Source organism: Mytilus edulis, chromosome 7 (genome assembly GCF_963676685.1).
Source record: "Mytilus edulis chromosome 7, xbMytEdul2.2, whole genome shotgun sequence".
In the NCBI taxonomy this organism is placed as follows: Eukaryota; Metazoa; Mollusca; class Bivalvia; order Mytilida; family Mytilidae; genus Mytilus; species Mytilus edulis.
In genome coordinates this window covers 72,351,121-72,363,051 of record NC_092350.1, presented here as the reverse complement: position 1 = coordinate 72,363,051, position 11,931 = coordinate 72,351,121, and the positions used below count along the sequence as shown (strand labels likewise).

At 33.0% G+C, this 11,931-nt stretch overlaps 2 protein-coding genes across 3 annotated transcripts; one reads left to right on the top strand and one right to left on the bottom strand.

The window, feature by feature from the left end:
• Positions 1–6,282: 6,282 nt before the first annotated feature.
• LOC139482146 (uncharacterized) lies at positions 6,283–7,381 on the top strand. The gene has a single exon (XM_071265833.1). The coding sequence runs from the start codon at positions 6,293–6,295 to the stop codon at positions 7,379–7,381; it is 1,089 nt and encodes a 362-aa protein (XP_071121934.1). The 5' UTR covers positions 6,283–6,292.
• A 120-nt stretch (positions 7,382–7,501) lies between these two features.
• On the bottom strand, positions 7,502–10,981 carry LOC139482145 (uncharacterized). 2 transcript variants are annotated; one of them, XM_071265830.1, is made up of 3 exons: positions 10,892–10,981; positions 9,436–9,667; positions 7,502–9,193 (listed from the first exon to the last, which is right to left on the bottom strand). In XM_071265830.1, exons 2-3 carry the CDS (start codon positions 9,645–9,647, stop codon positions 7,861–7,863), a joined length of 1,545 nt encoding a protein of 514 aa, XP_071121931.1. In that variant the 5' UTR covers positions 9,648–9,667; positions 10,892–10,981; the 3' UTR covers positions 7,502–7,860. The 2 variants fall into 2 exon arrangements, with proteins under 2 accessions (XP_071121931.1, XP_071121932.1); XM_071265831.1 differs by lacking the exon at positions 10,892–10,981 and having other exon boundaries at positions 9,436–9,793.
• Positions 10,982–11,931: the final 950 nt, after the last annotated feature.

Genomic DNA, 11,931 nt, shown 5'->3' with positions numbered 1-11,931 from the left:
CTAGATAGTATGCCCAGGCGGATCCAGCCATTTTAAAAAGAGGGTTCCCAACCCAAGACAGAAGGATGGGGAGGGGGGGTTGTTGTTCCAACTATATTTTCCCATTCAAATGCATTTACTGTCCTAAAAAAGGGGGGTGCCAAGTTGAACTTTCCACCCTGGAATCCTCCCCCTGGATGCGCCATTGGTATGGCTTTTGCTCATAGTTGCATTCATATTGTTACCTATACCTTACTTGTGCATCATTTGGTCTCTGATGGGGATAGGCCTACTTAAGAAGGTTCAACTTGCAATATGACGGATTAGGAGTCTATTTATCCAAATATGTAGATGAAAGACATGCATAATAAAAACCAAAATTATGTTCAAACAAGAAGTAATTGTAACAGGATGCTGTTACAAAATCGCCAAAACAAAGCTTCCATAAATCGCCATTCCTATGGTCCCATATTCATTTGATTTGTTTTGCTGTCTCGTACAAGATTATATGGTTTAGGGGTAGGGATCAGGGATCCGGAAATTTTTCCACCTTACCACTGAGGATCTCAATGGTTTAAAAGTTTTTCAAACATGTGGCGGTGGGGTTGACCCCCATGAACCCTCCCTATATTTCATTTGATATGTTTTATTGTTCCATACAAGAATATACATGGTTTAGGATGGGGATCTTGACCGTATACAAGTTTTCAAACAAGAGGGGGTTGGGTGACCCCCTCAGGACTTCCTTTTATTTTATTTCATTTCATTTATTTTTACTGTCCCCTACAAGAATATATTTGGTTTAGGGATGGGGATCTGGGTCACTCACAAGCACATTCATAAATTGAACGGGGTAGGGTAAACCCCCCCCCCCCTGTTCAATTTAATTTCATTTGATTAGTTTTATTGTCCCATACAAGAATATACATGGTATAGGGGTGGGGATCTGGACTGTTAACATGATAATAACACATTCTATTCTCAGATTGAACAGGGTGGGGTGACCCCCAGGGACTTCCCTTTAATTTTAATTGATTTGTTTTATTGTCCCATTCAAGAATATGCATGGTTTAGGGGTGGAGATCTGGACCGTTTACAAAATAAAAGCATATTCTCAAATCAGAGGGGCATGGATAACCCCCAGGGACTCACCCTATATTTCATGTGATTTGTTTTATTGTGCCAGCATCATTTCTGTAGACTATGACGTGTGTTTAAATTATCTCTTACAGTTTACAAGTTATATCATGACGTATATATATTCATTTGAAAGTTTTAGTAAATAAAATCCCATTGGGTTCTTTAGTATTTAAAACTCCTCCCTTCTTTCTTACCCCCAATATAAACAACCAATTTTTCCCACAAAAAAGGGGGCCCTGAACTCCTTATCAGCCCCCCCCCCCCCCTTCTCCTTTCCTCATTTCAATCACCCTGATATAAATTTAGTTTTATCGCTTACAATAGGAATGGTTTAAATGTTTTTATACTATTGACAGAACGTCTAGTGCCTGTGTTACTAATTTGGGAAGCTTTTCAAATTCACAGCATGTCGGTGGCTGTGTTCAAAGTGCTGGGTTTTCGTCACCCTCGTTGTTTGCGGACTAACGATTTAGGCCTGTGGTGGATTAACTTTCTATACCTTCTTAATCAATATTTTCAAATACTGACGGCAAGTGTTGCATTGTATCAATGTCTTATAATTTGAGACCAACGTGCTACTTACTTGTGCGATCAAGAATGCAGGGGAAAGAAACTTGTCAATTGTGTTTATTTTTAAGCCAAAATAAAATGAGCCGCCGTAAAATATTAACCTTGAGTAATGATCGGTAATCATAAAACTGATGCAAGAGGCTTTCTACGTGGTACGGGCTGACTACTTATACGTGTGTTTGTCTCAAAACAACTCGGCAGTATCAAATAACAGTTGAAGTAAGGATCGTCTCGGGGTTGGTGTGGGGGAGGGGGGCCTGTTTACTTATTTATCTGTCTTCTTTTATTAGCTATATTTTTAATAACTTACACTTTTTTTTCCATTATTACACTTTTCTTTTTTTCTCTTTCTTTCACTATTCTTTATTCCTTTTTTTTCTTTGTCCGTTATTCTCTATTCTGTTAATTCACATCTCTTATGTGGACTTTTGGTGGTTTATTTTTTTTAGTTCTGGTATTGTGCGATAAGTCAATTTTTCATGCAGTTTCATGAAATAATGGTTTTATGCATATCAACCAAGATTGTGCGTGAAATTAAAAAAAAAAACTCAACACTTCACGTTATGTGAATTCGATTAAAATAAATGAACATGAGTTTGGCAGCTAGACAGACAGTGATCCTTTAACAGGTAAAATTTAATTAATCAATTAACAAATTCTAATCTACTGGCATTCAACACCAAATTACTTACTTGATAAATTTGATTGTATATTGTCAATACCTCAACATCGCGAATACGCCATGCGAGGTGTTGGCTATGTTTGAGACGGGGTCAAAGGTTGTTGATTCGAAACAGAGCAACAACAAAAAACAGATAAAAAACTAAAGTGTAGTATTTTGTGGTTTAAAATTTAATTTGTAAATGCTCAAAAAAAGAGTATTTCGGTTCAACTGTTAACATATTAGTTCGATACGAAAAAAAAGGATAAAAGAGCATCTGGAAAATTTGTGATCAGTAATTATCATTCGAATATATGAAGAGCAATGGGTATAAACCAAAAAACTGAACAAGAAAAGTATTAGTAAAAAGGCAGAAATTTAAGTCGTTGAATTAATTATTTTACAATTGTTTCATTATACGAGAGAAAGTTTTAGGCGAATTGTCTTTATTTACAGATAAATGTATTTTAGTTCAGGAAATGATTGATTTTTCTTGCGGCTTCAAATATTTTTTTTATCAATAACTCATACACAAGGAGACATTTTTTTTACTTTTGACAGCATGAACCGCAGTTAATTAGCAAACACAAACTAAAATCAAAATCGTTTACAATTAAATTTTATAGAAGGAAAAAGGGGGGGGGTAAACAAATTTTACTATACGCTCACATACTTCTAAAAAAATTTGCATATATAAGCTGTCTATAGATAATGTTATATTATTTGAGGAGTTTTGAAAAAAGAATATATACAGTTTTATTTTCGACATCTACTGCTAAAAAACAACAGTGATTCTTTTCATAAATTTAATACTTCAGTTTCGACTCAAAATTTCTTTTGGAATTGTTAGATGGCAAACTATTTAGGAGAAGATTGTATCTAAACTTTATGTTATTATGGTGACATTGGCGACGAGATTCGTTTCATTCTAGCAAGGGCTTGTACAAACCCTTGATTTATATAGAATGGGCAATATAAATAGACGAAAGTAGGCAACCCATATAATTAAACGGGGATTTGATCTCCAATCCATACGGGCCACATAATTGTACATCGAATAAGATCTATATTTCTAAACGTTTTTAATTGAAATTTTAAACTTCAATCGAAAATTTCCCAACTATGTGAAGATTTTTTATATTTCTTAACGTCTTCAATTATTACATACGAAATAAAAAATACTAAGAATATTCATATTCTGTTATCCGAACATACGGGCATTTTCAAAACGAGTAATCTCCCTTTCCTAGTTACGCCGATTTCCGATGTCAAGGAGGTGAAGCTTTGATGCATAGATAATAATAGGGCAGATGCTCATTTTTAATAAAGAATTTGTCGTGAATGCACCTGTGTCTTATATTGTTATTTTAATTGAAACATGCCCAAGTCATGTTGTGCAGTTGGCTGTAAAAATCACAACTTGATGCTGAAAAGATTATCATTCTTTAGATTTCCTAGAAATGCAGACAGACAAATTAAGTGGTTAGCTGCACTTAAAAGAGACAAACCAGACGGTACACCGTGGGTTCCAATAAAACACTCAGTAATATGAAGCGAGCATTTCATCACAGGTAATACATTTGTATTTCACTTCATATGTTTAAAATGATTATAAATTAATTAATTTCTCTGTTTTAAAACATACCGATGTATACGATCTTAACTGTTTTATTTCAACTCACAAACACACACCTTCAAAATTTATTTTTTTCAGCACTTACCGTCTTGTTATTTTTTAATTCCTAAAGACAAGTTTTTAAAATCCTGTTTTTGAATATTTTTCATTTAATTTAACTTATTTTAAGTCTGTTTGCAATACCTTTATAATTGATGTAAAATAAAACATTTTGAAGTCAAATGGATATTAGAAATTATTTTAATGAATCCCAAGCCATGTGCGATTGTATATCTTGTTTGATTAGCCACGATCGTATTCCTGTTGAAATTAATTGCGATATTAAAATTATAAACATCAAAGATAACAGGTAGATGTGGTCATCTGGCAAAGATAAAATTTAGAATCAAGCTGTTTTTGTAAGGTGCTAACAAGTTGATCAGTCTGATAACATATGAACTGTTTATCTTGAATGGAAACTAATTAACAGAAAGGTGATTCTGACCACATAAACATAAATAAGTATTGTGTTTGCATTAAGACAAGTGAAACCCGAATTTTAAATGTTACCTTGAATTTATTGGTCATTAAAATACGCTGTTTAAAATCAAAACAAATTCAAATAAATACACCTCTCGATTTGAACTATTAGTATAGTACATGTATTTAAAAATATATCTAGACTATCTAACCTCTAAGCATTTTTTTTTCCATTAACTGAATTGAGTAAATATAATATTTCAGGCAAACCAAATGAAGATCACGATCACCCTGACTATGTGCCTTCTGTGTTCTCCTTTGCTGTAACCAATACAAAGACAGTTCAACAGAAAAAAATAGAGCGTTATGAAAACGTAGCTAAAAGGAAAATCCACTTCACATCACCAGATTCAGCAGTGAAAAGGGTGAAATTTGACCAAAATCTTCCAACCCCTGAAACATGTATTATGTATGAAGCAACACCATGTTCACCTTTAAGACAGAAGAAGGAAAATATAGCAACTTCACCGTTGTCACCCATGCCGTATCTTAATCGGTGTCTTCCTCCTATTCCCACTTTTTAAAAATACTATTCCTTCTATTCCCACTTGCAAATAACAATAGATGTTTTGATAAATAATTTGTTTTTATAACAATCAGGGTTAATTAGAATTTCACCTAAGATTTACCTGTATTTTTTTTTAAAGCATAACATATTTGGTCCACTGTTTAGGTATAATACCTTGTTTATTTGTAATATGTTTCTTTTTTCATCAAATAATTACTTAGAAATAGAGAAAAATTATGATAAATAGATTGGAGTTAGATTTATTTTTAAACTTTTGAATTTGTACTTAAGAATAAAGAAAAATTATGATAAATAGATTGGAGTCAGATTTATTTTAAAATTTTTGAATTTGTAACTTTAAAAAATTGTCTGCTTTACTATTAAATCATGATATAAATAATATTATAACCAAGTATAATCTTATATATATATATATATATATATCTTTATTATCACAAACAAAATTACAGTAAGGTATAGAGATAATTATACATATTTCAATACAATTACATGAATAAATAATGTACGAAAGTAGATAGAGGCGTTCACAGTTGTTCATCCAGAAAAGTTCAATTTGTTATTGATCTCCTTAATAAGTTTACAAAGTTCGTTCATTTCTACACATGTACATTTTGGGGAATTCATTAAGTCATAAAACTTCAATGTGTTTGTTCTATTTCTATTGTAAAATGCAATACATTGTTTTCTACAATTATCGAAAGCTGAACGATTAAAAATGTAATGGTATTCATCACCAATGGCATCTGAATACACATTTTCTGTTTTCTCTTTCTATGTTTTGCCATCTTCCAGTTTCTATTGGAGATTTCATGTTCAAAGTTCCAAATTTAAGAAATAAGGATATCTGCCGGTCATCCAAAATAAATATTTCTCAAACTCCAAAGTAACTTTAAATAAACGATAATTTAATGCTTTTGGTGATTCCTGTTGGCTTAAGATGTGGAATAAAAGTATACTCTAAAATATAATTACTTGGACCAATAATCAAAGATATAAAATAATGGGTGAAAACTGTTAACTTTACTTCATTATTTATTTTGTTTTAAAAAAAACAGAATTCATACAGATGCAAAAATAACTTATTACCTGTTCTAATAAAAAAAACACTGGTCAATTAACAGTTGATTAAAAAATGTTTGTACAGTATAATCCTTTGTTTGCACAAGTTTTCCTTCTATTCCCACATGAAATTTTACCTTTTCTTACCAGATTTATAAAAAGTGGGAATAGAGGGAATGAACCTCTTAATCATGCTTTCATGGAATCACCTGCTAGGGGCACGTCTGCCATACACAGACCCGTTACCTCATCTGAACGGGAAATGATTTATAGTGAAATGGACAACTTACGATCAGAACGTGACCGTCTGATACAGGAAAATGATAAACTCTCTTCTCAGATAACAACGCTTAGACTTTCTTCCTCTATCATCGAAAAAAATGACGTCAAATCCAATTTTTATACTGGGTTGAAGTGGGATGTTTTCCTGTCCGTATTTACATTTTTACAGACATTTATGACAAGAACGCCTCTAGCAAGTAAATTGGCATTGCGTGATCAATTCTTTGTGACATTAGTTAAATTAAAGTTAGATATGCCGTTTGAGTATATTGCAGACCAATGTGGAATTCCTTCTTCTACTCTTCATGACATGTTCTGGAGGTGGATTGATCTAATGAGTACAAAGCTTGACTTTCTGATACACTGGCCTGATCGTGAAACAATGAAACGTACCTTACCAAGTGTTTTCAAGGTCAAATACCCTCGACTAACATGTATAATAGACTGCTTTGAAATATTTATAGATAGACCAAAAAAATTAAACGCCAGAGCAAAATGCTACTCCAACTATAAAAAGCACAGTACTGTTAAAGTTTTAATTGGCTGTAGCCCTTTAGGTTCAATAACATTTTTATCTGAAGTATGGGGCGGTAGAGTGTCAGACACCGAAATTGTGAGGTCATCTGGGTTTATAAGTTCAATTTATCATCACCCAGGTGATCAAATTCTTGCAGATAGAGGCTTTACTCTTCAAGACGATTTTGCCAGTGTATGCTCTGCAGAACTTATAATTCCGGCTTTTACAAAGGGAAAATCACAGTTATCTGCAGAGGAGGTTGAAACATCGCGTAAAATGAGCAGCATCAGAATTCATATTGAGAGAGTGATCGGTTTGATGAAAAACCGGTACAAAATTCTACAAGGGACTATACCAATCAATATGCTTAAATCAACCACCGATGAGGCATCCACCAAGAAGCAAGCTCGAATAGACAAACTCGTCCGCATTTGCGGATCATTAACCAACATGGGGGAAGGAATTGTCTACAATGAAGAAAGTGATTGACAATACCTCTAATTTAGAACATCCTTTTTAGAGTGGCTGAATGATAAATGTTTATTATTTTCAAATATTGACTGTATATACATAGTAAATAAAAAATATATGTAGTTCTAGGTTACATATATGCATGCACTTATGATCAATATCTGACTGTTGTTGAGTTCAGTATTTACAGCTAATTTCCTAAAGCATGTAGAGCAAGACTTAAGTTAACTTGCTTGCTTTGTTTTTATATTGTACAATCATTAGGATAACACCCAATTAAATTCAAATATTATATACTAGTATACAAGTTTAACTATGCCTTTGTGTCAGCAATTATACAAACAAAGCAAACAAGCCAACAAAGTTTTCCTTTACATGCATTAGGAAATTTGCTGTAATGGCCTCCAAAAACAAAATTATAACAATAAATAACTACAAAAGTTGAACACTGTTATATACGTCTCTGATGGTGACAGGTCCACATGCAAAAGTATTTATTAAGAGCTAGTAACGGGAATGTTTTTACAGTCTTTACATAACCATTGTCCTTTTGGTATTCTTTTCATTTTCAAACATTTAAGATGATACCACTGAGTTTTACATTGTGGGTTGTCACAACCAATCATATTCTCCTTTCCATCATCCTTTGATCGGCAGTAGCAATACAATTTATCATTTCTCAAAGGTACTTGTTTAATCTTGTTTTCCAATTGTCTCGTCAATAGTTCTGTCATCACATGACGAATGTGAAAATCTTTCAGTTTTGTTATCATATCTTTAATGAAGACGTCATTGCGTAAAATATAAAATATCGCTGTTACCTTTGATGTATAAATTACCAAGTCACATAAATTTACATCATGCACGTACATATGAAGCTGGATTTGATAGTAATATTTGTGTGTAGTCTTCACCTCTCTGCCATTAGCCACAATGCAGGATGAAGGGTCTTTTACATACTCCTGTAATGTCGATTCCTTGTGACTGAACGGACATTTGACCTCTATAACTCTATTTCCGTGACAGGAACAGCTGGCTACAGAGTCAGCACTAGCACCAATAAAAGGGGTTTCTTTAGAAATTAAGAAGCCTGCAGAACTCATATTAAAATGTTGATGTTGTGTCTTCATGGTTGCACTGTACTGATCCAGCGCAACTTTTTCATTTTCTTTACCCCAATGAATTGCAGGTACATGATCAAGTGATTTTGAACTAGGGTTACACAAAGTTTTAAGTAGTGATGGCGCTGGATTGTTGAAATCTGTATGTAAAACACTGTACACTACTGAAGATGTTATTCGACCAATGCGTTGTTCATGCCATGTTAAAGATGAGCTCTGTTTTTGAGTAACATCGTAGATATACTTGATTGTCTCTTTATTCATGCTGTAACTATCATTAATTTCGGAGCATTTCCTGCTTAAATCTATTTTTGTGAAGTCTGCATACTCTGCCTTGTACAGAGATCTAAGACATTGTGGTACAATCGGATCTGAGGAAACAGTTTTTTGCCAGTGAAATTTGTCAGAGAAGTTGTCAAATGTACTTAGAACCACAGGTTTGCTGTTACAAGCATGCAAAGTTTGAAGAAGAGTCTGTTGTTCTTGTTGGGTTGATGACAAATGTCGAACTTTTACCTTCTTTGCTTTGTTAATACAGCTGGTTTTATAGAATTGAATGTCTTTTACGGGCGCAGGCTGTACCTTTTTAACGAAATCAGCATTCCACTTGCATGGTAGCTCAGTGCATAGTTTAGTGGTATATCCCAGTCTCACAGCGGCTTCTACTTTGAAGAGAAGGCCTGCAATATGGGAACATGATTCTGCAAGCCTAAAAAAAAATAGGATTTTTGTTTTGCTATCTAGAGATATATGTGTACAGACTATTATGACAAGTTTCATACATAAAAAAATATTGTGACCTTTTTTCCATTACTATTTTCCTGTCTTTACATTATCATATACAAAATTTGCAACAGTCATAAGCAAAGCAAAAAAAAAAAGAGAACAACCTTCAAAGTAACCTGAATGCATAATAAATATAAATGATTTAAATACGATTTTAAAACCTACCCTGCCATGCAATTGCAGTGAGCCACGGCTACTGAACCATCTCCAGAGAGGGCAACCCATGGGTGATGAGGTTCCTCGTTCAGTCTTTGTGACGGCTTAACATCTGCTTTCAGTATAGTGTATGCACTGGTGGCAGGCTTATAGCTGTAAACTGTCTGAACCCATCCTGACTGAAAATAGTTGTGGGCATCCAAACTCTTAAAGGATTTCATACTTGCTCGGGTAAAAATGCCTGAAAATCATACATTGACTAACATAAGAACAAGTCCTTGCGGCTGGGCATATTTACTGTCCTATATTCAATTTAAATTTAATAGGTTCCAATATTAACCTTTTTAAAAAGTTCACTCTAAATATGGTAAATATATATGTCAAGATACCGGTATAAGCAAAAACAATTTAAATTACTAGAAACAAACAAAAAAACCCAGATTTTTGTAAAAAGGGGAAGGCTAAAAGAATTTATTCTGTTCCATAGTACCTTAAGCATACAAGGAGCTTTGTACATTTTTTTGTACATTATTTAATTTTCAGTATAACTGACAAATATTTTAAAACAAATGTTTAAAACATTTTTTAAAATACGTAACCTAGTATTATTCCTAATAATTTAAAGTAATATTCTGTAACATTCTTAAAAGTTATTCACTTTTTATTTTAATCTATATCTTCAGCTTCATGTCATTTTAAAAACTTGACACATATCATAATTATAACTTCGTGTATTAATTAAAAAGTTTACATGGACACTAAACGAATATTAAATCTAGTATCCTTTCACACCTGACCTGGGAGGAAATCACCCACTGTGCAAAGTTTATTGCCAAAGATGTGTCATCTCATCTTCATATATAACAACTTCTATCATGGTCCGCGTCCTTTACATTTTTTTTTTAAATCAAACTTAAAAGAACAGAATTATAACCAAATTAACTTTGCTACACAATTAATCTATATTACATATGTATCAATCTTTGATTAGTTCTAAATAATATCGCCGTGAATATATTTTTTTTTATATTTTGTTAGTTATTTCAAGGATGTGTTTATTATGTTTCTGCTTACTTTTAATACACAGAGACATATATATGTCTCTTCTTTTCATACTAATATTTCACTGCATAAATCGGTACACCCTTATTCTTCAAAACCGAAAAAAAAAAATTAAAGTTATCTATAGGTGTGCTCAGCTTAATAATTTTTAATTCTAAATACCTGGCGAGTCAATTAAATATGAATACACATCTCCAAACTGGAGATCTGGCCAACATGATGGGTTATTTTTCCAAACACCTGCAGGGAACTTGTATGGACATTCATCACTGTTAATTAACACTAATTTGGTACTATAACGACCTTGTGCCACACTGTCTAGCTTATCAAAATAATTGTATGCCATCTAATTATTGTTTACACCTTAATTAATAAATGTAAAGTGTTATCTCAATTAACTTACCCTCGGGTATTACCACTGACCATTAGCGGTGATTGGGGTATCTAGGGAAAAGCGTCACCTACAGTGATGCCCGGATGCTGTAACTACCGGCTGCTACGTCACGCCGGATAACAGAATTTTTATAATTTTTTCGAAGGAAACTTTTTTTGGCAAAGTTTACTTCTATGTGTTTATAATCATCACCAGAGACACATTATGTCATCTCCACTCAGTCCTAATGGTTCAAGATCAATTAACCTAACTCACATGATGATTGGTATTGAATATGATCATCGGTCATCCGTGAACAGGTGACGTATCCCAAATAACGGCGTAAACCGATAGATAGATTGATACTTAATTTATTAATTAACGGATCTCGCCATTGAAATTTCTTCAAGGGGTTAATTGAAGCAATGATGGACATAATAAAACTAGAATCAGATTCAATATTTTATTAATGTCTCACCACACACAATTATATATATTTACACAATTAAACTATGTACATGAACTAATTAATATTTCTAAAACAAATTACGAAAACGTTTGGTGTAAAAATAATCGATATATAAAATGTCTATTTCTGCTTAAAATATATTTGCAGGTTTTGGCATTTTTGTTAATAAAATTAAGGTTAGCGTTGGCATCCCAATGCAAAAAACAGCCGATTTAAACTTAAATAACTTCCTTCAAGATGGTTTGATTTTATCAGAGACATATAATACATGTATTATAAGTCTCGATACATGTATTGTATGTCTCTGATTTTATCCAAAAAAAAATAATTTCAAGATTATTTAATGAGTTATCAACCGAATGTATACCCTCAACGCTCACTAAAACGTATATAGATACATTTCCTAGGTGACATTTTATGTCCTGCGTGCACCAGGAGATCCCGAATGGTTTTTAGACGTTCCATTATTTTACATGCATATATTTGAAGTTGTTCTTAATTTTGTTCATAATAGGTATACATATCATTGTGTATCAGACCAAATGATTTCCGTATTAGGCTAGCAGAGGCGGATTTAGGTTTTTTCCAGCCCCCCCCCCCC